This window comes from Hyaena hyaena, unplaced genomic scaffold (assembly GCF_003009895.1).
Source record: "Hyaena hyaena isolate Hyena2069 unplaced genomic scaffold, ASM300989v1 scaffold_151, whole genome shotgun sequence".
NCBI classification, from domain to species: Eukaryota; Metazoa; Chordata; class Mammalia; order Carnivora; family Hyaenidae; genus Hyaena; species Hyaena hyaena.
In genome coordinates this window covers 2,880,109-2,904,979 of record NW_024080783.1, presented here as the reverse complement: position 1 = coordinate 2,904,979, position 24,871 = coordinate 2,880,109, and the positions used below count along the sequence as shown (strand labels likewise).

At 39.3% G+C, this 24,871-nt stretch overlaps 1 protein-coding gene and 1 long non-coding RNA gene across 3 annotated transcripts; one reads left to right on the top strand and one right to left on the bottom strand.

The window, feature by feature from the left end:
- Window positions 1-185: 185 nt before the first annotated feature.
- On the bottom strand, window positions 186-14,675 carry ZBTB26 (zinc finger and BTB domain containing 26). Of its 2 annotated transcripts, none has more exons than XM_039239063.1 (2): window positions 14,588-14,675; window positions 186-4,664 (listed from the first exon to the last, which is right to left on the bottom strand). In XM_039239063.1, the coding sequence occupies exon 2, from the start codon at window positions 4,652-4,654 to the stop codon at window positions 3,329-3,331; it is 1,326 nt and encodes a 441-aa protein (XP_039094994.1). In that variant the 5' UTR covers window positions 4,655-4,664; window positions 14,588-14,675; the 3' UTR covers window positions 186-3,328. The 2 variants fall into 2 exon arrangements, with proteins under 2 accessions (XP_039094994.1, XP_039094992.1); XM_039239061.1 differs by having other exon boundaries at window positions 14,592-14,669.
- An 85-nt stretch (window positions 14,676-14,760) lies between these two features.
- On the top strand, window positions 14,761-21,118 carry LOC120236281. Its single transcript, XR_005529623.1, has 3 exons — window positions 14,761-15,000; window positions 20,533-20,617; window positions 20,833-21,118. It is a non-coding gene; the product is annotated as an uncharacterized LOC120236281 (long non-coding RNA).
- Window positions 21,119-24,871: the final 3,753 nt, after the last annotated feature.

The window sequence follows — 24,871 nt, the reverse complement described above, 5'->3', positions numbered from 1 at the left end:
GATCTTCGCATGCCCGAAATCTAGCATTGAGTAGGCATCAGGTATTTGCCAAAGGAAATGGTGTCTGAATCAATTCTTAAAAGCAGTAGCTCCACCCCCTCAGTCAACAGGTTCTCATGGAAGTAACAGACCTTGCTAACAACTTCTAGTTAACCAGATTTGCTTCCAAAGCCAAGCTCAGTGTGCTTGATTAATGTGTTTTAAACAATAGGAGTGAAGAAAGCATTTCTTATTCAAATTCAGGCAACTGAAAAGTAAATCCGTAGGGAGAGAAAAAAAGAAACCACTGACACCAGAGATTTAATTGTCACACTTTTATTAAGGAAACTTCCCCATAATAAGTGAAGAGGTAGTTCATAGTATGTCTAACATACAACAGACTTAGAACAGCTATTCACCAGCTGAAATAAAATATTCTGGTTTTTTGTTAAGGACAGTATTTTAGAAGTGGTGACACTGGTCACCATTTAGAGATCTTCTAATAAAGAAACTAAAACAAAACCACATCTGATTTACCTCAGAGCCACTTCAGTTTGGAGTTTGTCTTTAAAATTAAATAAATAAATAATGGTGACACGGTAATTTTTTTAAAAACCAAACTATGGTAAAGAGAGTCCTTTTTAGTTATCCTGGGGATCCATAAAATACAAATGCAGAATGACCAAGGTTTTAAAAAACCTTCCTCCTCTCAAAGAATATGACTAGTTTTGAAAGTCATCTTCCCTTCTAAAATGTATTTGATATCAGTAACTTGACCATTTTGAAATACAATCTAAGAAACATGTATAAAGGAGAAAAGTCAAGTCCCACCAAAGCTAAGAAAATGTCTCACAGAAACAGAACACCTCTCCAGCCAAGAAATGGAGGAGACTGTAAATCACTTCAGTGGTTTGCAGCTGCAAAAGGTGAGAACCAGTTTTACTGATAAAAAAAAAAAATCAAGATGCTGATTTTAAGTGATCAAAGAAAGCAAGGCATTTTATTATTCCTAGTATAAAATCACCTTACCTAAGACCACATGAGACCATATGAGACCATAAGCTCTGTGAGGGCAGGGACCTTAGCAATCTTACCTTTGTATCCTCAGTATCTAGCACAGTGCCTGGCAACAAAGGTACCTAATAAATGTTTCTCAAATGACTGAATGAACCCAGAAATAGTCTCCAACCAAAGAGACCAATCTTATTTAACTCATGCCTTTTAATCTTTAAACCAGTAACAAAAACAGGACATGAATGTAAGCAAAGGAAGCACTCCAACTTCAAATTTCCCTATGATGAAATGATGTTCAGAGAAACACTGGTTAACGTTAATGTCTCACTGTTGCATAGAACTGGTATACTTTGGCTGGATCATATAAAAATCAGAATGCTAGGTAGCATCATTACACCATAAAATGAGTGACTTTAGGCATAAGATACCTACTAGTCTTATCACTCAATTTTATTCTCATTTTAAGGATTTTAACAAAAGGTAGAAATTATACCTCAAGTCAGATTCACATGTAAATGCATCAAATTATAACAGCTCGAAGAATTCCCTGTGACTATTCAAGTTAAACTCAAGTTTTGGTTTATCTGTACATGCATTCTCATAGCTCAAATAAAATAAAAATAGAAACAGAAAATCCCAATGGAAACTAAATAAACACTGCTTCCAGACAAAGTCAGATTCACATTTGTTTCCTTCTCACATTATTCTTACTTGTCCTTTTTCTCCCTGACCACCACCTAGCAAATCAACCACTTGCTTGAGCAGAATGTTGTATTCATTCTAACCAAAATACAATTAACAAAAATACATCCTTCCTGTGATGTTTTCTTTGCAAATTCTGGGCTGTCTCAAAAATCCAACAGGGATTCCAAAAAGTGAAGCACAAACTAGGAGCTTTTTGCTGATAATAATATTCTTGATCATGTACTAAAGCTTTTTAAGTTGAGAGATAGTGAGAAATAAGGAGACATTAGCTCGTATTTTTAGTCACTTCTCTACTTTGGCCAACCTTGACCAGGCCACCTCTTTGGGCTTTGGATACCCCAGCTTAAATAAAAGAAGTGGAGTATATGAGTGCTTAAAGATTCTCTAAGGGACCCCAAGACTCCTATTACCTAAATCTAATTCATGAGTCAAAAACTACTAAGACTCAAATAATTTTCTTTCTGAACTATAACACGTGCTTTAGGAAAAAAAAAATGTGTTTTTCCATATTGGAAGATCAATTCTGTATTAGTGATCTATCAAACATGGCAAGGTGGGACTATGTACCTTTTTAGGACTATCTGAATGCAAAAACCTGATTGCTCCTTCTGTGATCCACTTTTTTCATCCATCTTAGAAACTAGTGTACATGAAGTGTACATGAAGAAATGAGGATACAGAGATTATTACAGTACAACAGATAAAACTCTAAAGGCCAAACTCACCTTTTGGATGGCTAACCTCTAAAACAGTCCAGAGACTGACTCCCAAATAGCCCCTTTTGAGAGAGACCATTATATTGCTCCTTCTGAGCACATTTTAAGTGTGCCTAGGGCAATCCTGACTTGAAAAGCATCAACAAATGAGATACACATTAATTATAAGCATTTGGCTTCTTTTTGGGAAGATCTCCCATGTAAGTGCTATTGTAAATTATACTTCTATCCTTTTTAATTATGCTTCTCATGCTGATTCCTAACTATTTGTCTGTAGGTGTTGCTGAAAACATTGTACTCTGGTCCTCGGAAACAACACAGTGACATGAAGTTGGGTGATAATACTGTTGAAAAGAGAACAGAACAACCCAAAATACTTCATAGCCAGCTCCAAGACAAGTACAAATGGTAGGAGGCAGATTCATTATCAATTGGCAATTAACAATAGGCAGCCAGAAGTTGTATCACATATTCAGGCCAAGACCAATATCATCTTATCTCAGCCTGTTTTCTGCCAAAGAAAAATACTCTTCACTTTTCTTATCACAGCATCTATTAGTGGACCGTAGGTGTTGCTATTAACTTATTGGTACCCTTAGAATGTGCCCAGTGAAAAGCCTAAACTAGTGTCGGTCTAAAACAAAAGTCAATGTTAGGTAGACAAATGGAATACTCCTTAGAAAAGTAAAACAGACAACACAGGATAAATAATTCAAAACACAAAATGGGAGAGGGCAAAAGGAAGGCAAGACCACTTCAAGTGGTAAGTTGCCTTGTCTGTTGGTGCTTTGACTCACCCCTACAACCTGCACAGAGGCTTTGGAGAAGTCAAACTAGCGAAATCACTCCTAAAAAGATTCAAGACTATTGCCACGTTTTCAGTCAGTTCTAAGTTGTGAGCATAAAGCCCCTACTCAATTCACACAAGTACTATCATTTCTTAAGTTCAAGACAGCTTGGGCCAGTTTACCTGCATCCAGGACCTGTGTTGCATCAGGCTGTGGCTGACACCCTTTAGAGTCTGTGACTGTTGTACATGCAAAAGAATCAAAATCCACTGTGAGGTCTTGCACATTTCTTTCATTGGCATTATCAAAACTGTTTTTGCCATGCAGCTGTTTAAGATGTTTCCTCAAAACTGGCTTATGTGCAAAAACCATGTCACAATAGTTACACTTATGGGGCTTATCTCCACTGTGAAGGTTAAGATGATCCTGTAAGGAACACTTCTGAGAAAAGGTTTTCCCACAGATCTTACACTGGAAAGGTTTAATGCCGGCATGCACACGCATGTGTCGATGAAGGTTGCCTTTCTGAGTAAAAGTCTTGCCGCAGAGTAGACACATAAAGAGTTTGTGCATTTTTAAATGGTTGGCGTAGTTCTCCAGGTGACGAAACACCCTGGTACACTTTGGGCACTGGTGATGCCACTGTAGGCCTTTGTCTACACCTCGAATATTAGGCCCAAAGACATCTTTTGAGGCCATGATGATATTATCACTGCCTGCGTAAGAGAGGGCATAATTGTGGAGATGGTTTTGTTCTATTTCACTTACTCTGTTTTCCACAGTTGAATTTATCAGGGAATGCTGGGGCTCTGATGAATGTAAAGCAGTGGGTTCAGAAGAAATAAACTGGTTCTGATCTTTTTTACTTCTAACCTCAGATACATCCCCAATAGATTCTACCTTAACAATCTGAATATCACTGTCCTCCATATCCATACTGTCTTCAGATGGATGAATACAAGGTGAGTCCTGTTTTGGGGAGCCTCTGGCATCTCCCTGCTGTTCTTTTGACTGGGGAGAAGCACTCTGTGGTTCACATCCCTCTTTACTATCCATTGGTTGTTTTGGCTTTATAAACTTCCACAAGGCCTGTGTGCACCGTTCTACAATGTGGCTCATCTGAAGAAAACTTGCAGCAGTCAAGTAATTGACCAGTTCCATTTCAGGGAATTCCAGCACACCACTATAACAGGATAAGAGCAATTGTCTCCCCACTTCGGAACTCTGCAATATGGAGATTTTCACCTCTCTGGAATCATTCAGTAAAAACTGGTCTCTTAAGAAGGGGGAACCTGCAGCAAACACAATCTTATGCCCCTGTACCTCAATATCATCTATGAGAACTGTAACATCACAAAATTTATTCTCTTCTCTTAATTTGTTCATTTTTTGTAACATTGAATCTCCATAATTTTCAAACTTGAAGTGAAGGAGATCTGATCTTTCAGACATTTTGGCAGACCTAAAGAACAGAAATGTAAAAAGGATGAATTTAAGAAAATTCAGACAATTAAGAAACCTGGATTTTTCCTTCCAAAAACAAATTTGTGTTGTCATATCTCTTTGTATGTATCCAAATGATATTTTCCTTGAAAGAGGAAGCTAGTGTAACAGCTTTCAAAGGCTGTTAAAAATTATTCCTTACCAACGTCAAGTGTCAATTACACCTAAGGAGTGGACTTGAATCAGTGTAAATAGCTTGGCATCCATTCAACTTGTTAAGATACTTAATACAAGAATAGTGCTTGAGTTAATCCAAGAGCAATTTTTAATTTTTACTTCTCAAATCAGAATTCTATCAGGTTTCAAAAACAAACTAAAAACATCCCAACAAGTAATAAGGAAGTAACTATTTTCTTTTACATGATACCGTGAAAACCTGCTTCTTCAAAGACAAAACGTTTTCCTTTGCTATTTTTTAAAATAATTTTTTAAAAAAGTTTTATTTCTTTTGAGAGAGAGATGGGGGGAGCACAAGTAGGAGAGGGGTGGACAGAGAGGAAGAGAGAGAATCCTAAGCAGGCTCTGTGTTGCCAGCACAGAGCCCAATGTGGGGCTTGAATTCACAAACCATGAGATCATGACCTGAGCCAAAATCAAGAGTCAGATGCTTAACCAACTGAGCCACCCAAGTGTCCCCCTTTGCTTTCTATTTTAAAGAACTGCAGTGACATTGCTTGCCCCATTCCTTGGTAAAGCCTCTTCTATTTAAACTAATGTGAATTTATTCATACAAGCATTTCTGCAATAAACTGAAAGTCACAGATTTAAAGGGACAGTGTCAAAGGCACAGGTCTTTATCCTGTGCATTCTGAACAAATATAACTCTCAAACATTCCTTGATATAGAAAGTAAATACAGTATTTGATATAGAAAAAGCAGATGAGCCAATTGGTGGGAATCTGAGTAGGAATAAAGTTGATCAAATGAATACTTAGAGATTCTGTTCCTTCTTTATCCCTCTTTATCTATCATCACTCATCAACTGGACTACTAGAATAGGAACATAAATGTTCCTTGGGCTCCAGCTTCAGTTCCCTCTAATCTAACTTCCATACCACATGTTAGCTTTCAAAAATGTTGTCTCTAATTATATCTACCCCCTGCCTAAAATCCTTCTGTGACTTCCCATTGTCTCCTAGATGAAGACTAACCTTTGAGTATAACTTGATGAAGTAAACCTCATAATAATTAAGGTAAACATTGGCGTAACACATTCAACCATGGAGAAGGTGTCTTTGCCAAACTCTCCACCTGTCAGTCCCTTATATAGCAATTCCCTTGGAGAAAGTCCCGGTTTTGATTCCATACTCTAAATGATTTTCTGGTAATTTGGCTTCCCATGTGTCTCTCTATAGGGAAGGATGAATTAACTATGCCAACAAGATAATTCCAGTCCATCAGTCATTATAAAAAAATAAACTGGCACTCTGTTTATACAGCAGTCTTCTGTGACATTAATAGGTATATCAGTTCTACTCTTGAGAAACGATTTCAGTACATCAATAAATTTACCTTGAATTTTGTGCATTCACCAATTCTGTAGTTGCGAATCACATGAGACAACCAGCTGTGCTTGGCCACATCTGGATCCTGAAGCCCAATCTTTATAATCTCATCTACAACAGTGACTTAGCAAGGCTCATAGAATATCAGCTCCTAAAGCAGAGTCCAGGTCTTAATCATACTGCATACATACTCATAGTGCATGACAGCACTCTACTGACTCCAGCTATTAGCACAGTTGCAGTTATTTCTTTAGTCTAGAACACTACTCTAATTCAGACTCTTCTTTCCTCCTTCCTTGTAATCTCTACACCTGACATGAGGCTCAAACTCATGACCCTGAGAGCAAGAGTCGGACACTCAACCAATTGAGCCAGCCAGCCAGGCCGCCTACGACTCCTTTATTTTATTTCTTGAGACCCGTACCTAACCTTTCAGACTAGAACAGTTGTCTTTACTAGACCCATAGCATAGCACTTCTATTGTAACACTCAAAACACTTTATTAAATACAGTACCTGTTCCTTTCCCTCTAACCGCAAGCTTCATGGCATTAGAGGGAAACATCTCCACCCCACCCAATGAGGCTGATGTTGGGAACCTGAATCTTCCGGGGCAAAACACTTTCCTTTTGCTTCAAATTCTACTTACTGCAGTCACATACTGGCCAGACCCTCTTCTGTTCAAACTGGTGTGTATTCTCATCTAATATCATACTAAACATACAGTAGGTACTCAGTTTGTGTGTTTGTTGAACCTACAGGATTTGACAGGGGAAAGAAGGAAGAATTGCTTCTAGTAAGATCAGCTTAGTGTCTGTGAAAGCATTACAGTTCTGAGGCCATGAAAGCCTAGAAAGGAATGAAAATGGGAATAAGGGGTAAAGAAAAATAATAAAAGATATTTTTGAGGAACTTGGTAAATGACTAGATACGGAGAATGAAAGAAAAAAAAAAAGGGAATGTATAAAGGTTCCAAAATTAAGAGTTCAACTGAATGAAGCTATCACTGAAAGAGGTGAAATATAGGAGGGGAACTGATACGGCTCAGGTATATTAACAAAAATATACATAAATAAATTATAAGCTTTTCCTTTGTATGGCATTCTGAATGTACAGGTATGAATAATCACAATAAAAATTACAAAGGAAGGATATAGAGAAGGAGATGCAGCATCAGAGAAAAAATGGTGACTATCAAAAACGAAAAATCTAGAAGATACAAGAAACAGATCAAAAAAGAAAGCAGCAAACTGTATTATCGCTGGTTAGTTTTAGCAATTATAGTAGCCTAATACATTCATTCTGGAAACAGGGAATGCCCCAATTTATAACCAGAAGTTATAAAAATGACTGTTGTTTCAAGTGGCCAAACAAAAGGGGCCTTCTTTCACAGAGTTTAGCTTGTCCTCAGTCACCCTCAGGTCAGTAGTTTTCTATGCATACACAAAAATGATCATTAATTGCTTCCATCTATAGGACAACAATATTCACAGTGTTTCAGACAACTATCCTCAGGAAAAATTGTTCCTTGAAGCCCCAAAGATGAGGAGCTGGAGTACTTCCCATCAATCAGTCTCAAGAACCTTAACAGCGAGAACAGCCCAAAGAAAGTGCAGGCTTTGATTGCTCTACTCTAGTCTCAGAAGGTGAGGAAAATTTGTTCTGTTTACTCTAAGTTTTCCCTAATATGTGTCTGTGCACTCTATTGGCTATCTTTGATAAACTTTTATTTCCAGGCCACATAGTCTATGCCTTAATTTATTCCTATTACTAGTTTCTCTTTTCAATAGAATTTTAGTTATTTGAGGGCAAGGACCAACTGTTACCTTTGTTTTTTTAGTTTTTAATTAAAAAGTTTTTTAATGTTTGGGGCGCCTGGGTGGCTTAGTCGGTTAAGCGTCCAACTTTCGCTTAGGTCATGATCTCACGGTTTGTGGGTTCGAGGCCCGCGTCGGGCTGTGCTGACTGCCAGCTCAGAGCTTGGAGCCTGTTTCAGAGTCTGTGTCTCGCTCTCTCTCTGACCCTCCCCTGCTCACGCTGTCTCTCTCTCTCTTTCTCCTAGAAATAAATAAAAATATATAAAAAAAAAAGTTTTTTAATGTTTATTTATTTTTGAGATAGAGAGACAGAGCGTGAGTGAAGGAGGGATAGAGAGAGAGGGAGATACAGAAGTTGTCAGCACAGAGCCTGATGTGGGGATCCACTCACAAACCGCAAGATCATGACCTAAGCCGAAGTCCCAGATAACCTACTGGACTGAGCCACCCAGATGCCCCACAACTGTTACTTCTTATACAGCTCATTCAACAAAACCAGCACAATAATCAACTCTTTAATGTTCCCTATGAAATCATTGTTGTGCTATGGTAGAGATGCTCTTCATTATCATCATATCCTCTTTTGAGTGTCCTGAGGAAAATTTCTTTCTAGGGTTTGTTTCCAAAATAGCTTTGACAATGTAAAACCGAATTTTAAATATATGTATTTTTTTACTTTTGAAAAATGTCAAAACAGAAAGGAATAATTGTTTCTTATAAACTGGCTTAACAACATGAGAAATAGTAGCTAATCTTTACTGAATCCTTGCTATGTCCCAGGTATAGTGCTAAGTGCTTTACCTAAATTGACCCACCTAATCCTCAAAATCTCTAAGAGGTAAGTATTTTTATTATTCCTAGTTTGCATATGAAGTCTGGGATATAAGAAACTTGTTCAACTTATGAGAAGTGGAAAGGATTACGAGTTAGAGCTAGAAATTGGGCCCAACCTACGTGATGCCAAAATCCACGTATGAAACAAGACTAGCTGAAGTTTTATGAATAATGTTAACTGTGTAAATGCTCAGACTTCCCTTCTCATATCCATTCAGCTGTTGTGTATTCAGTTATGCTTCAACAAAAGGTTTATGTTTAAAAACAAAGAGTACAGTGTAAAGCCAAATTTGTGTCAGGTCTACAGAACTTTAATAGGAAGACACTTATGTTGTATTCTCGATTGCATTTTATTCCCTTACCCTTTTTTTCCTTTTTTTACCTTTCTCACCTATTTTGTTATTTTCCCATCTTTTATGTATTTTTATTTGTTTACTAAGTCTGAATTTATTTGCAAATAAAGGGGACTGTAGTTAATTTCTAAGTATAGTAGTAGTTATTCCTAAATTTCATAAAAATCACTCACATGGGGCTCCTGGGTGGCTCAGTTGGTTAAGTGTCCGACTTTGGCTCAGGTCATGATCTCACGGTTCGTGGGTTGGAGCCCTGCGTTGGGCTCTGTGCTGACAGCTAGCTCAGAGCCTGGAGCCTGTTTCAGATTCTGTATCTCCCTCTCTCTCAGAAATAAATAAAACATTAAAAAAATGAAAAATATTTTAAAAAATTTAAAAAATCACTCACATAATTCTAGATTACAGTAGAGCTTCTAGTAAAGAAGTAAAGAACTTATCAGGTAGAATAGGGACTTGGTCACCACATTGTTGATTCTTTCCACAGAATGACTTCCAAATTCTCTTTATTCTATCTATCATTGCCATGGTTCAGGCCCTTATCATCCACTGCCTAGGTGACTGCAATTCAATCTGCATACTGCCCAGTTTCTATTAGCAAGCTCTGAATGACCTATTTCTCACACATCAATGTTAATAGGAGTATTGTCACTTAAGATCACTTTCTCTTTGCAGTGCCTAGGTGGCTCAGTCGGTTAAGCATCCAACCATTGATTTCATTTCAGGGCAACATCACATGGTTCATGAGTTCAAGGCCCACGTCAGGCCATGCGTTGACAGTGTGGAACCTGCTTGGGATTCTTGGTCTCTCTCTCCTTCTCTGTCCCTCCTCCGCTTGCATGCATGCTTGCACACTCACTCTCTCTCTCTCAAAATAAAAAAATTTTTTTTTAAAAAAGATCACTTTCTCTTTGTTATATTTAAACAATTCTTTCATAATTATCTTCACAACAAATGTGCCAACTGATCTGAAAATTACCTGTTGTTTAAACAGGAGTAACCAAAAAGGATCAATGGATATTCTAAGTTGGACAATGTTTACTGTTGTGCCATAGACAGTGAGAAAATATCCAAGTTTCTTATTTCACTTAAAAAAATATACTTATTTGTTTCTGAGAGAGAGAGAGAATGAACAGGGGAGGGGCAGAAAGAGAGGGGGACAGAATATATGCAAGGGGCTCTGTGCTGACAGCAGCAAGCCTGATGCAGTGCTCAAACTCACAATCTGGGCCGAAGTCAGAAGCTTAACTGACTGAGCTACCCAGGCACCCCAACCAAGTTTCTTATTTCAAATGCCTCTAGTAACTACTTACAAGGAAACTTTTCTATTCCATGTAATAAGCTCCTAAGCTGTATGTCATTCTCTTTTCTCATCTACCTCATGAAAGTACCCTTATCTTTCAACTTAGCACTCATAACTACCTGGAAATCTTTCTTTTTCTCTCGTTAACACCATACTCCATTTTCAAAAAGGTTACATTATATTACAGCTTTTCTCTCTGTAAGCCTCAATCTTTTTCTTCTTATGGGTAAGTTTAATGGTACTACATTCTCCCAAGTTCTCAATCTTTTGTTTTGTTTTTAGTTTTACTTTTTTTTTTTTTTTAATGTTTTATTTATTTCTAGGAGAGATGGAGAGAGACAGCGTGAGCAGGGGAGGGTCAGAGAGAGAGGGAGTCACAGACTCTGAAACAGGCTCCAGGCTCTGAGCTGGCAGTCAGCACAGAGCCCGACGCGGGGCTCCAACCCATGAACTGCGAGATCATGACCTAAGCGAAAGTTGGATGCTTAACCGACTAAGCCACCCAGGCGCCCCCTTTTTTTTTTTTTTTTTTAAATGTTTTATTTATTTCTAGGAGAGAGAGAGAGAGAGACAGCGTGAGCAGGGGAGGGTCAGAGAGAGAGGGAGATACAGTTTTTAGTTTTAATTTTAGGTAATATACACAGAAATATATCTTGGAAAAAAATTTTGTAACATTATTTCAAGAGAGCAAGAGAGAGTGTGCAGGCATGCTAGCAGGAGAGGGGCAGAGAGACGGAGAGAGAATCCCAAATAGGCTCTGCATTGTCAGTGTGGAGCCAGATGTAGAGCTCGAACTCACGAATTGTGAGATCATGACCTAAGCTGAAATCAAGAGTCGGACGCTTAACTGACTAAGCCACCCAGGGACCCCTACGTTCTCTATCTAAAAAAAATCTCAAAATCCCCATCCTCATGACCAACTTTAACCAAACTTAACTTTACCTCAAGCTGCTCAAAAGTACCTGCCCTATGCCACTATTCTATCATTTGAAATGTATGATGCCTAAACTCCTGCACTGTCTAAAACTCAGTTAAGTCAAAAATAAATATCAGTGGAGAATATCTCTGAGAACAATGGATATGAAGGCAAAGATACCCGTAGTATGCTATTACTCTAACAGATCAAGATAGAAATAATGAGGGTCTGAATATTGACAACAATCATAGGGATAAAGAGAGGAAAGAGAGTTGAGAGATATTTCAAAGAACTGAAGGACTGCTGACCAAAGTGGGGTTCAAGAAAAGATAGTTTAAGATGACTCCAAGACATTTGACTTGAACGACTGTATTAATTTGGCAGACTGTCACTCAATAAGCCAGGGATTATTAGAGGGGATGAAAATGGGTCTGGTCTTAAAACGTTTAGCCAGAGAAACCTAGATGACACAATGGGGAAGATTCATTAACTAGCTAGACATGGATGTGAAGCTGAAGAGGAGACCCAATTATAGATAGTAAGTGATCAATGCAAGTATGGCATAAATTGACCTAATTGTGAAAGAAACTGACCTAAAATGGCACTGACTGGAATAGGATCTAAGATAGAGAAAGAGAAATAAAAAACAACTATATTACACAAACATAAATCCATTACTTACCTGATCAATTCGGATCTCCTTCCAAGCCTCTGAACTTTTTATCAATGAACCTATCTTTGCCTAAATTTCCCCCCTTCCTTTCACTCCCATATTCAGTTACTGCTTAGTGCAGTGGATTAAACTATGGATTCTAAAGCCATATTTTCTAGGATCAAAACCCTGTTCAACCACTTACTAGTTATGTGATCCTGGGCAAGTTAATTAACCACTTCTGTGCTTCAGTTTTCCCATCTGTCAAATAATAATATTACTTCATAGGGTTGTTACGGGAAATTAAAAATTAGGTTAATGTTTTAAAGAGCTTAGAACAGGGGCACCTGGGTAGCTCAGTTGGTTAAGTGTCCGACTTCAGCTCAGGTCATGATCTCACAGTTTGTGGGTTTGAACCCCGCGTCAGGCTCTGTGCTGACAGCTCAGAGCCTGGAGCCTACTTTGAATTCTGTGTCTCCCCTTCTCTCTGCCTCTCCTCTGCCCCTCCTCTGCTTCTCAATAATAAATAAATGTATAAAAAATTTTTTTAAAATAAAGAGCTTAGAACAGTCTGGAATGTGCTTGATAAGCATTTGTTAGGTGAAAAAACAAAGTCTGTCAATTTTCTTTGTGAAACCTTCATATGTGACTTTTTCTCATTCTCACCTAACACCAAGCCACTTGAGGTCTCCATTATTTCTTATATCACCACTTCATCACTCTACTAAAATTGTTTATCACCACTTCATCACTCTACTAAAATTGTTTTTTAAAAGGTCTCTAATGATCTCTCTCTCTCTTTTGTTAAGTAATCTCTATGCCCAACATGGGGCTTGAACTCATGCCCCAAGATCAAGAGCCAAATGCTCTATGGACTGAGCAGGCCAGGCGCCCCACTAACGATCTCTTATTAAAGAAATGCAATCTTTTTTTCCCCCCCTCATTCCCCAGACACTTTGCATGCATTGTCCCGGTGGGCCCTCCTCAAAATTTTCTTCTCTTGACTCTGGGTCTTCTTGGTTGCTGGAACCCTACACTTTTATACACTATCCCATACCTCTGTTTTTGCTATCCCACCAATTCCTCTTTCTGCTTCATAAATGCAACCATTCCCCAAAAATATTCCCACCTTTCTCAGTACTTACTTCCTGGTGCCAAATATTACCACAGCTTCTACTTCAATGTCAATGACTCAAACTTTTATCTCTAGCTACAACTCTGGGGCTGAGCTGCAGATTTTCCTTTCCAACTCTTTACTGGACAGTTTTATGTGGCTATTCTATCATACTTTTAATTCAATATATCCAAAAAATAAATTTGTACTCTACACTGATAATGGTTTTGTTGCTGATAATGAACAACATTCATTGTTGATAAAGAATCAACATTCTCCAAATACCAAAGGCTAAAACCTAAGAATCAGCTTTGCTACCTCTTTATCCGACATCCAATTTATTACAGTCTTCACACCATTCATTTCAGCATACTTCCCTTCTTTCCAGTAATACTGTCATAACTCCATTTCAAGACTTCATCAGCTTTCACTAGGCTGATCCCATTACTCCTTCAAAAGAATTTCCAATAAGAGTACTCAGACATTAGCTGAAGAATCCATAACAGCTTATACATTCCTTTCCTATAGGGTGACTTCTATAACAACATGACTTTCTACAGAGCAAATCTGACTGTATTAAGTCTCCTGCTTAAAACTCCTTAAAAACTACCCATTTCTTTTAGGGTTAAACCTTTCACTATCTGGACCTCAACCTACTTGCCCAACTTCATATCTCATCCTATGCACAAGAGTCCCCTCTTTCCTCCTCTTCACACACAAGTTACGCTCAGTCATTCCTTCACAGCCTTGGGAACTGTTCCTTCTGACTGAAAAGCTCTTCTCCACTTTATCCGCTCCATTCAGACGTTAGTTTCTTTCTTCAGCCTTCCTAGCAACTGTCCCTTGAGCAGTTCACACATGTATGACTGATACATATATCGCAGGAGCAATTCGTTTATATCTGCCTCCCAAACTTGGCCCTGGAAAACTGGAAGGGTATCTTACGAAGCCCCAATGCTTGGCATAGAGCCAGTAATAGAGAAGGTGCTGAGGCCAGTGGCCGATTTGGGGGAAACCCTGGCAAAAGGGTAACCTAGGTCAGCACGCATAGTGAGTCTAGCGGGCTGGCACTGAGGCCTTGCCAGGGCCTCAGCTCTGGCACTTCTTACAAGATGCCAGAGTCAGACGTCCAAGCCAACTGCTGGGCCGTGGGCTGGGGTCCCAGGAAGAGGTCCCTGGGGCATAGTTAAGCTCCCCACTCCAGACGCGGGGAAGGGAAAGGGGCGGGGCACCGCATGGGCCGGGCCAAGGGTTCTTTAAGTTCGCCCGGGCCTAGGCCAGCTCCTCGCCCCCATCCCAGAGCAGGTCCCGGCCAATCTAGGCCCCCAAGGGGGCTATCTCTTGAGAGACCCCCGTACCCCTGCCCGGCGCTGTAGCCGCCTCCGCACTTACAGACCCGGGAGAAGGCCACCGTCAGGATCCGGCACCGCCAGGAGCTCCGGCCCCTCGGGGCTCCGGGAAGGGGGAGGGGCAGGGAACCCGAGCCAAAGGGGGACCCAACGGAACCGGAAGGGCAGCCCTCGCCGGACAAAACAACTTCCAGGTCCCATGGTCCTCTCCACCAATCGGAAGGCTCGGAGGGCCACTGGGCAGAGAGAAGGGCTTAGCGCGCGGAGGACCGGGTGCGGAGGACCGGGGGAGTTCGGCTACGAGGGTCTCGTCTACGACACGGTGGTGTGGCCGCTTTTTCGCGTCCGGGTCTCAGTCCCTGGGTGTGTCGCCCTTTGCAGCGGCTCCTGTGGAGCTGGGCCTCCTCCGCCTTCTGTTCGCGGGGGCTTGAAGGGCGCCTCCGCATTTAAGCCTTGGTAAGCCCCTCCTGTCTAGGGATGGGGACCCGCCGCGCGGGGACCCTGAAAGTAGAAGGTGGTGTACTCCACTTGCTTGTAGATGTTGGTGTTTCCCAGAGATCTCTTTCGTTCCCTTGCCTTCCGTTGCCTACATCGTGATCTAGACTGATCGCTCGAGCTCCAGGGCCAACTCGCCAGGAATACAACTCCAGTTGGTTTTCCCAATGTCAATGTGCCTTTTAATGATCTCAAGTTCGTATGCATACCTTCTTCTTATGTGCTGTAGTCCTTGCGTTGGTAAATGGCACCATCCACGCAGCCCTGCCGACCAGAAAACTTTAGTATCGTTCTAGAGTTCTATTCTTTTTCCTTTCCAATCCAATTGCTCACTAGGCTCTCCCCCTTTTTTTTTTTTGGCACGAGGAGGGTGGGGGGGATATTATTGTGGTAAAACATAATATTTATTTATTTTTAAATGTTCACTTATTTATTTTTGAGAGAGAGAGAGAATCCCAAGCGGGCCCGATATGGGGCTCTAACTTACAAATGGGGAGTTCCTGACCTGAGCCAAAATCAGGAGTCAGACTCTTAACCGACTGAGCCACCCAGTTGTCCCAAAACATAGTATTTATAATTTTAAGTATTTGTAAGTGTAAGGTTTGGTGGCATTAAGTTCATTCACAGTGTTGTGTAACAGTCACCACAGCCATACCCAATTTCATTCTTTTGTATGTGGATAATATTTTTCCAGCGCCAGTTCTTGAAAAGACTTGCCTTTACCGTGTCAATGGTTTTGGCACCTTTGACTATATATGTGAGTGTTTATTTCTAACTTTCTGTCACTTTTGAAGTGAGAAAGTGTGTGTTCCCAAACTATGCTTTTTCAAGATTGTTTTGACCCATTGAAACTCCATATAAATTTGAGGATGACCTTTTTGTATTTCTGAGAAAAACGATATTGTAATTTTGATATTGTATTGGATCTGTAGATCACTTCAGGTGGCATTGCCATTTTAACAAGTCTTCATACTTATGAATACAGAGTGTCTTTCTATGTACTTATTAATTTCACAGCAATGTTTTCAAGTTTAAAGGGTACTTAATTCTTCCGATAATATTGTAAATGGAATTGCTTTCTTAATTTCGTTTTCATATTGTTCATTGCTGGTAGGTAGAAATACCTGATTTTTAAAAATTTTATTTATTTATTTATTTAGAGAGAGGTGGAGAGAAATTCTCAAGTAGGCTCCATGCTATCAGCACAGAGCCTAATGTGGGGCTCAGTCTCACCAACTGTGAGATGGTGACCTGACCCGAGATCAGGAGTTGGACGCTTAACTGACTGAGCCACCCAAGCATCCTGAAACAACTGATTTTTGTGTGTTATTGTTATACCCAGCAACGTTGCTGAATTTGTTTGTTTTTGCTTTAGTAGCTTTCTTGTGGGTTCTAGATTTTCTCTCTCTATAATCATGTTGTCTTTCAATAGAGATAGTTTTATGTCTTCCTCTCCATTTGCCTTTCATTTCTCTTTCTTGAGAAAGAGAATAGTTCTTTTTAAAAAAAATTCTTTTTATACTTTATTTTTGAGACACAGAGAGACAGACCATGAGTGGGAAAGGGGCAGAGAGAGAGGGAGACACAGAATCCGAAACAGGCTCCAGGCTCTGAGCTGTCAGCACAGAACCCGATGCGGGGCTCAGACCCACAAACCTTGAGATCTGACCTGAGCTGAAGTTGGACGCTTAACCGACTGAGCCACCCAGGTGCCCTGAAAGAGAATAGTTCTAATAGTTCTGGGTAGAATTTGTAGGATGTTGAATAGCTGCAGTGAAAGGAGGCATCTTTTACTTGCTCCTGATCTTAGAGGGGTAAATTACTGAATATGAAGTTAGATGTGGGTTTTTCACAAGTACTTTTATCATGTTGAGAAATTTTCTCTCTATAACTACTTTTCTAAGAGATCTTACTATGAAAAGCATTGTATTCTGTTGAATGTCTTCCTTTATCCACTGAGATGATCATGTGGTTTTTTTTCTCTTTATTAATGTGATATATTACATTGATTTTATGTTGAACCACTTTGCATTCCTAGGATAAGTCCCACTTGGACAAGGTGCATAATCCTTTTAATATGTTGTTGGATTTGATTATCTTACATGTTATTAAGGATTTTAGCATCTATATTAATAGGAGATAGCAGACTATAACTTACTTATAATGCATTTATCTGGCTTTGGTATCAGGATAATGAAGGTCTCATAGAATGAGTTAGGAAATATTTCTGCTTTAATTTTTCTTTGGAAGAATTTGAGGAGGATTGGTGTTATTCATTGAATGTTTGGTACATTTCTCTGAAGTCATATGGTACAGGACTATTCTTTATTGAGAGGTTTTTGATTACTCACTCAATCACTTGTTATAATTGTGTTGAGTTTTCTATTTCTTCTTGAATCCGTTTAGATAATTTATGTGTTTCAGGGATTTTGCCTACATTCTAAGCTAAATTTGTTGACATACAATTGTTCATAGGATTCTTTTATAATCCTTTTTATTTCTGAAATTTCAGAAGTAATATTCTCACTTTCATTTATGATTTTAGTTATTTGTGTGTTCTCTTTGTCAGTCTAGATCAAGATTTGTTGCTTTTTTTTTTTTTTCAAAGAAACAACTTTTGGTTTCATTGATTTCTTTCTCTTTTTCTCTTCTCTATTTTATTTCCACTCTGATCATTTTATTTCCTTCCTTTTGTTAGCTTTGGGTTTAGTTTCTAGTTTTTCTTGGGGGTGCCTGGGTGGCTCAGTCGGTTGAGAGACCAACTCTTGGTATTGGCTCAGGTCCATGATCTTGTGGTCATAAGATGGACCCCAGTGCTGGGCTCGCACTGAAAGTGGAGCCTGCTTGGGATTCTCTTTTTCCCTCTCTGTGTGCCCTTCTCCTGCTTACATGCACTTTCTTGCTCTGTCAAAACATATAAATAAACATTAAAACAAGTTTCTAGTTTTTCTCATTTTATAAAGTATAAATTAAGGTATTTTGAGGGCTTTCTTCTTTTTTAATGTAGCTATTTTCAACTAAATTTCCTTCTGATCACTGCTTTCATTGCATCCTATCAGTTTTGGAATATTATGTCATCATTTTCATTCCTTTCTAACATACATTCTAACTTCCCTTTTGATTTCTTCTTTGACCCATTGGTTGTTTAGGAGCATGTTGTTTAATTTACAAATATTTGTGAATTTTCCAGTTTTCCTTCTGTTATTGTTTTTTTCTATAAATTTTTGTTAATGTTTTTTATTTATTTCTAAGAGAGAGAGAGACAGCGTGAGCAGGGGAGGGTCAGAGAGAGAGATACAGAGTCTGAAGCAGGCTCCAGGCTCTGAGCTAGCTGTCAGCACAGAGCCCGACGCGGGGCTCGAACCCACAAACTGTGAGATCATGACCTGAGCTGAAGTTGGACTCTTAACCGACTGAGCCACCCAGGCGCCCCTGTTATTGATTTTTAACTTCATCTCATTATGGTTGGAAAAGATACTTTGTGTGACACCTATCTTTTAAAATCTATGGAGACTTGTTTTGTGGCCTAATTATATGGCTTGTCCTGCAGAATGCTCCATGTAACTTTAAAAGAATGTGTATTCTGCTCTTGTTGGGTGGAGTGTTCTTTATGTATCTGTTAGGTTCAGTTGGCTTATTATGATGTTCAAGTGCTCTGTTTCCTAACTTCTATCTGGTTGTTCTATTCATTATTGAAAGTGGGGTATTTAAGTTTCCAACTATTATTGTAGAAGTGTTTATTCTTCCTTTTAATTGTGGTCATTTTTGCTTCATGTATTTAGAGGGTTTCTTGCTAGGTATGTTAATGTTTATAATTTTTAGATAATCCTGCTTTATTGAAACGTTTATTAATGAATAATGCTCCGGGGCACCTGGGTGTCTTAGTTGGTTGAGTGTTCAGCTTCGGCTCAGGTCATGATCTCATGGTTCACGAGCCTTAACATCGCTTGTTTGCTGCTGTCAGTGTAGAGCCCACATAGGATCCTGTCTCCTCTCCGTGCCTCTCACCTGCTTGAGCTCACACATGCACTTTTCTTTCTCTCTCTCAAAAATAAGTAAACATTATAATAAGTAAATAAATACAGTCCTTCTTTGTCTCTTGTAACCTTTTTTTGGATTTACATTCTGTTTTGTATGACATTAGTACAATCATCCCAGCTCTCTTTTAGTTACTGTTTGCATGGAATTTTTTTTAAAGTAAGCTCTAGGCCCAATGGAGGACTCAAACTCATGATCAAGAGTCGCATGTTCTACTGACTAAGCCAGTCAGGCACCCCTGGAATATCTTTTTAATAATTCTTTCACTTTTAACCTATTTATATCTTTCGATCTAAAGTGAGTTGTTTGGATATTTTTTTAAAATCCATTCTCATCTCTTTGATTGAAGAATTTACACCATTTACATTTATTTAAGCTTATGTGTTTATTTTCAAAGAGAGAAAGAGAGAGGAGGAGAGAGAGAGAGACAGAGATGGAATCCCAAGCAGTCTCTGAGCTTACAGCTCGGAGCCCAGCACAGGGCTCTATCTCATGAACCATGTGATTATGACCTGAGCCGAAATCAAGAGTTAGGTGCTTAAGAGTTAGGTGAGCCATCACTCAGGCACCCTGCATCATTTACATTGAAAGTAATTACTGCTAAGGATGGATTTATTTCTGCCATTTTGCTTTTTGATTTCTATAGGCCTTTGTGCCCTTCTTTTATTACTGCCTTTTTTTCTGTATTTATTTGATTTTTTTGTAGTTAAAATTTTTAATTCATCTCTTTTCTGTATATAGATATTTTCTTTGTGGTTGTCATGGGAATTACATTTAACAGTAGAGTTAGAACAATCTAATTGAATTGATACCAACTTTAATAGCACACAGAACCTCTCCAATATAGCTCTGCTCTCTCTATTATTGATATTACAGATTATATCTTTATGTACTGTATGCCCAATAACATAGAGTAATATTTTAATACATTTATCTTTTAAATCCTATAGAAAATGAAAGGTAGAGTTACAAATTTTAATTGCAACAATACTTACTTTTATAATCCCCCATACATTTATCTTTACTAGAGATCTTTATTTTTTCATATGGCTTCAAATTACTCCTGAGCATCCTTTCATTTCAGCCTGAAGGATTGCCGTTAATGCTTCTTGACCAGTAGGTTTACTGGTAAACTCTCTTAGCTTTTTTAAGATCAGAGATTATCTTAATTTCTTTTTCATTTTTTAAAAAAATTTTTGAGAGAGACATAGCATGAGCAGGGGAGGGGCAGAGAGAGAGAGAGAGCGAGCCAGCGAGCATCCCAAGCAGGCTCTATACCACCAACACAGAGCCAGATGTGGGGCTTGAACTCACAAAACCGTGAGCTCATGACATGAGCTGAAACCAAGAGTCGGATGCTTAACTGATGGAGCCACCCACGCACCCTGGTTTTTTATTTTTGAAGGACAGTTTTGCCAGATACAGAATTCTCTGTCAACAGTTGTTTTCTTTCAGCAGGTTGAATGTCATTAACCCACTGCTTTCTGGCCTCCAAGATTGAAGATGAGAAACCAGCTGATAATCTTATTCAGGATCCCTTGTATGTGATGAACCACTTCTCTTGCTGCTTTCAAGAATCTCTCTTTTCTTTGGCTTTCTACAGTTTGATTACTATACTTTCTACCCTTTCTCTCTTCTCCTGGGACTCCCACGGTGGTATGTTGTTTCTCTTGATAGTGTCCCACAGATCCCTTAGACTGTATTCACTGTTCACATTTCTGGTTTTTTTTTTTTTTTTTCCTTTCTGTTCTTCAGATGGAGTAGGAAGTGCAAGAAATCCATTTCTCTACCTAGACAACAATTGTACTGGCAGAAACTGTCCGAAGTAACTGTTTTGGAACTCTGGAGTCTACTTGAATTCTTGCATCTTTCAAGGGAAAGTTTGGTTGGTAAATTGAGGTTAATTTCAGTCAATGTCAGCCTTTAGTGTAATAGCACCTCCCTGTTTCCTACCCCTCAACCCTGTGGCAGGCAGCCATGTTCACATTCCTGGTGTGGTTTGCTGGAGCTGTGGTGGGAAATAAGAATCTTGTTCGCCAAATACCGGAGTTCTGTGTTTTGATTGCTGATCACTCCTTTTGAGTTCTGAGATTCACGCAGAGAATAGCTGCCAATGTTTCAACCCTCATTGGCTGAAGCTGGCTTCTATGGGATATGAAGGAACAGCTCCTGTTTTGTTTTTTTGTTTGATTTTTTTCCCCTTCTACTCCACTTTGGAGCCAGACATTTAAGGATTGGGACATTCAAAAGCAATCACTGACATGGGGAAAATTAGAAAGCCACCATGTATAACCAGGAAAAGATGCAGGCTCAGAAAAGAACTGAGAAAACCTTAATCTTTCACCTTAGGGTGATCCTGATCCCGGGCACAGAGACATCCTTCAACAATAAAACACAAACAAACAAACAAAAAGAGCAATCCCTGGGAAAGGGGGAGAATCTGATTTCCACAGTTACCACATTATAAGATTCAAATGTCCATTTTTCAGCAAAAAAATAAAAAGACATACAAGTAGCCCATTCAGAGAAACAAAATAAATCAACAGAAACCATCCCTGAAAAACATTAGATCTATGTCTTACTAGACAAAGACTTTAATTTTTTTTTAATTTTATGTTTCTTACTTATTTTTTGAGAGAGACAGCACGAGCAGGGGAGGGTCAGAGAAAGAGGGAGACACAGAATCCGAAGACAGGCTCCAGGCTCTGAGCTATCAGCACAGAGCCCAACGTGGGGCTCGAACCCACAAACTGAGATCATGACCTGAACCAAAGTCAGACACTCAACTGACTAAGCCACCCAGGCACCCCTAGACAAAGACTTTAAACAGCCTTGAAGTCGCTCACTGAGTTAAAAGAAAATGTGAATGAAGTAAAAGAAAAAAAAAACTATGAAAAAAAATGGGACTAGCATTAAAGATAAAGAAATTATGAAAGGAACCAAAGTGAAATTCTGAAGCTAAAAAGTCCAATAGGAGAAATGACAAATTCATTAGAAGGGTTCAAAATCAGGTTTGAGTAAGCAGAAGAAAGAATCAGCAAATTGAAGATATTCCTTTTTAAAATATTGCTTCAACCCTCTTCCCATCCCCCATGCTAATCCCATCCTTCTTCTTCTTGGTGCAAGCCTTATTTTTTTTTTAATGTTCATTTTGAGAGTGAGCGCATGCGGGAGTGGGAGAGGAGGAGAGAGGGAGAGAGAGAATCCCAAGCATGCTCCTTGCTATTGGTGCAGAGCCTGAGGTAGGGCTCAATCTCACAAACCATGAGATCATGACCTGAGCTAAAACCAAGAGTCCAACAGTCAGATGCTTAACTGACTGAGCCACCCAGGTTCCCCTCAAGCCTTTCTGATCTTAGGCAGCCTCCATACTGTTCCCTTTATCCCGTTTTGCCTTTTCTATTTCAGAATGATCTTTCAGAAAGTCCAAATCTGATATTTGACACTGTCCTTTAAAACCTCTAAGGCTGCATATGTATATCTATACATATGTATACATATATGCATATGTATATAATCTATATGTGTATAGATTAAATTTCCTTTTTTCAGTTTTAGCATTCACAGACTTTCCCATTTTGGCTTCAACTAACCACATTAATCTATTTGAGCCTTGAAATATAACTTCCAATTTCCAGGAAATAACAGGTCTGGAGGAACAAACTCAATGTCCTCTTGTGGAAGCAACCATTCAGATCTAGAAGGTGGGAAATTTTGTACTGAAAGTGGCCTAATTTCTTCAGTAAGCCAGCATCTTAATATTTTTCTTAAGTGCTTGAGTAAAAAACTCTTGTGGGATAGAACAACCAGATGCAGTGTGTGGCCCTGGATTGAATAATGATTTGGGAAAACTAGCTTTAAAAAAATCTATTTCAGGGGCGCTTGGATGGCTCAGTCGGTTAAGTGTCCAACTTTGGCTCAGGTCATGATCTCGCGGTTTGTGGGTTTGAGCCCCTCATCGGGCTCTGTGCTGACAGCTCAGTGCCTGGAGCCCATTTCAGATTCTGTGTCTCCCTCTGTCTCTGACCCTCCCCTGCTCACGCTCTCTCTCTCTCTCTCTCTCTCTCTCTCTGAAATAAATAAAAACATTAAAAAAATTTTTTTTAAGTATATTTCAGTCTACAGGTATTTGATTATAGTTGATAATAGATGAGAGGAAAACTTGTGGAAATGATATTACTGATTTGGGAAAGCCAAGTGTTAAAAATATCTTTAGGTTGATAAAAAAAATTGGATGTGATCTGGGAATTAGGTAAGAGGAAAATTCACTGAAATGATAAGGTGGATATTGTTAATTGAATAAAGCAGATTACTAAACTGTGTGATCTCGTTTTGAAAAACAATATGTTGGCACACAAAGGACATGCATTACAGTATTAACATTGGTGATGGGAATGTGATGTTTTATTTTCTATTGTAGTTTGTTTCCATTTTCTATTAAAAGTGTATCAGGATTCAGGGGATTTCTGAACACTACATCTATTATTTGATACTACTACTTTAAAATGGGTGTGTGTTATTATATAACTGTATAAGGAGAAAAGGAACAAAGCTATTTTCCCGTGGGACTGCAGCGAAATCTATTGTAATAGACAAGTCACAAAGAGGAAGGACTACGACAGAGCACGTTTTTGCTTTTTCTCTGGTTGATTTGGGTGCATTTCCCACAGGAAAACATTACATGACTCATTCACCAGGAAAAGAGCATAGGCTATTTGAATAAAGAAAGGGGAAGAGTGAGGAATAGGCTGTAGAATTATTTTATAAATTATCATGACTTAAGTAACACCTTTAGTAGCCATTGTTTTTGTTACCAACTAAATTGTAAATTCATTCAGAACAGGGACTTTAAATCTCATTCTGTTTCTTTTGCTTCATATATCAGATTTGAATGATTTTTATTTTTTAAGATTTTTTTTTTTTTACGTATCTTCAACACCCAACGTGGGGTATGAACTCATAACTCTGAGATCAATAGTCACATAGTCTATGGACTGAGCCAGCTAGGCTCCCCATTTTTGAATGATTTTAATATAAAATCCTAGCCCCATCTTCGAGTCTAATACTCTAAAACAAGCTTGTTTATTGCAGACCTCTTCCGTGTGTCTGAAGTACCTCAAGGCAGCAGTGTTGTAGCCAGTGGCCCTTGGACTTGAGTGAAAAGTTTTTTGAGTTTTAGACGGAATTATTTCTCGGGGTGGACTCCTTTATAAAATGGGAAAAGTTATTACATGCTCATAGGTTTGCGGTAAAACCAAATGAGATACCATAAAAAGACCTGTCAATACCTAGCACATTGCGCGCCCTCTAAATAAAGGCCAGGTGCGTCAAGTAACCCTTAAAAGCTGCTTTTGAAATAGCACTTGAACGTGAAAGGTGAGCAGGGGAATTCCTTGCTCTTTGCAGATGTACCTCCTTTTGCCTAAAAGGCAAAAACATTGCAATAGGTGCTACCTAGCCTGATTCCCTTGCCATTCTGCTTCCAGTCCTAGAGAGAGTCACATAGCCAGTCTTAGCCTAGACATGGCACAGGGTTAAATTCAGCTTCAACAGTACGGACAGCGCAGGCGCAGACTCTCATAGCGGGGTAAAAGCCCAGGTGGGGCTTCGAGGAAAGGAAGTACGTCTTCGCCGCCTGTTGTTGGGCCAATGGGGCTACTCGGTTTAACCGCGGGCCTATGAAACGGGGTAGGGGGCGGGGCAGAGGGCGGAAGAAGCTCTCCTCACGTGACTAGGGGGCGGGGAGGGCGGGGGCAGGGCGGCTGGGGAGGCCCAGGCGGCGGAGCCTCCGGGA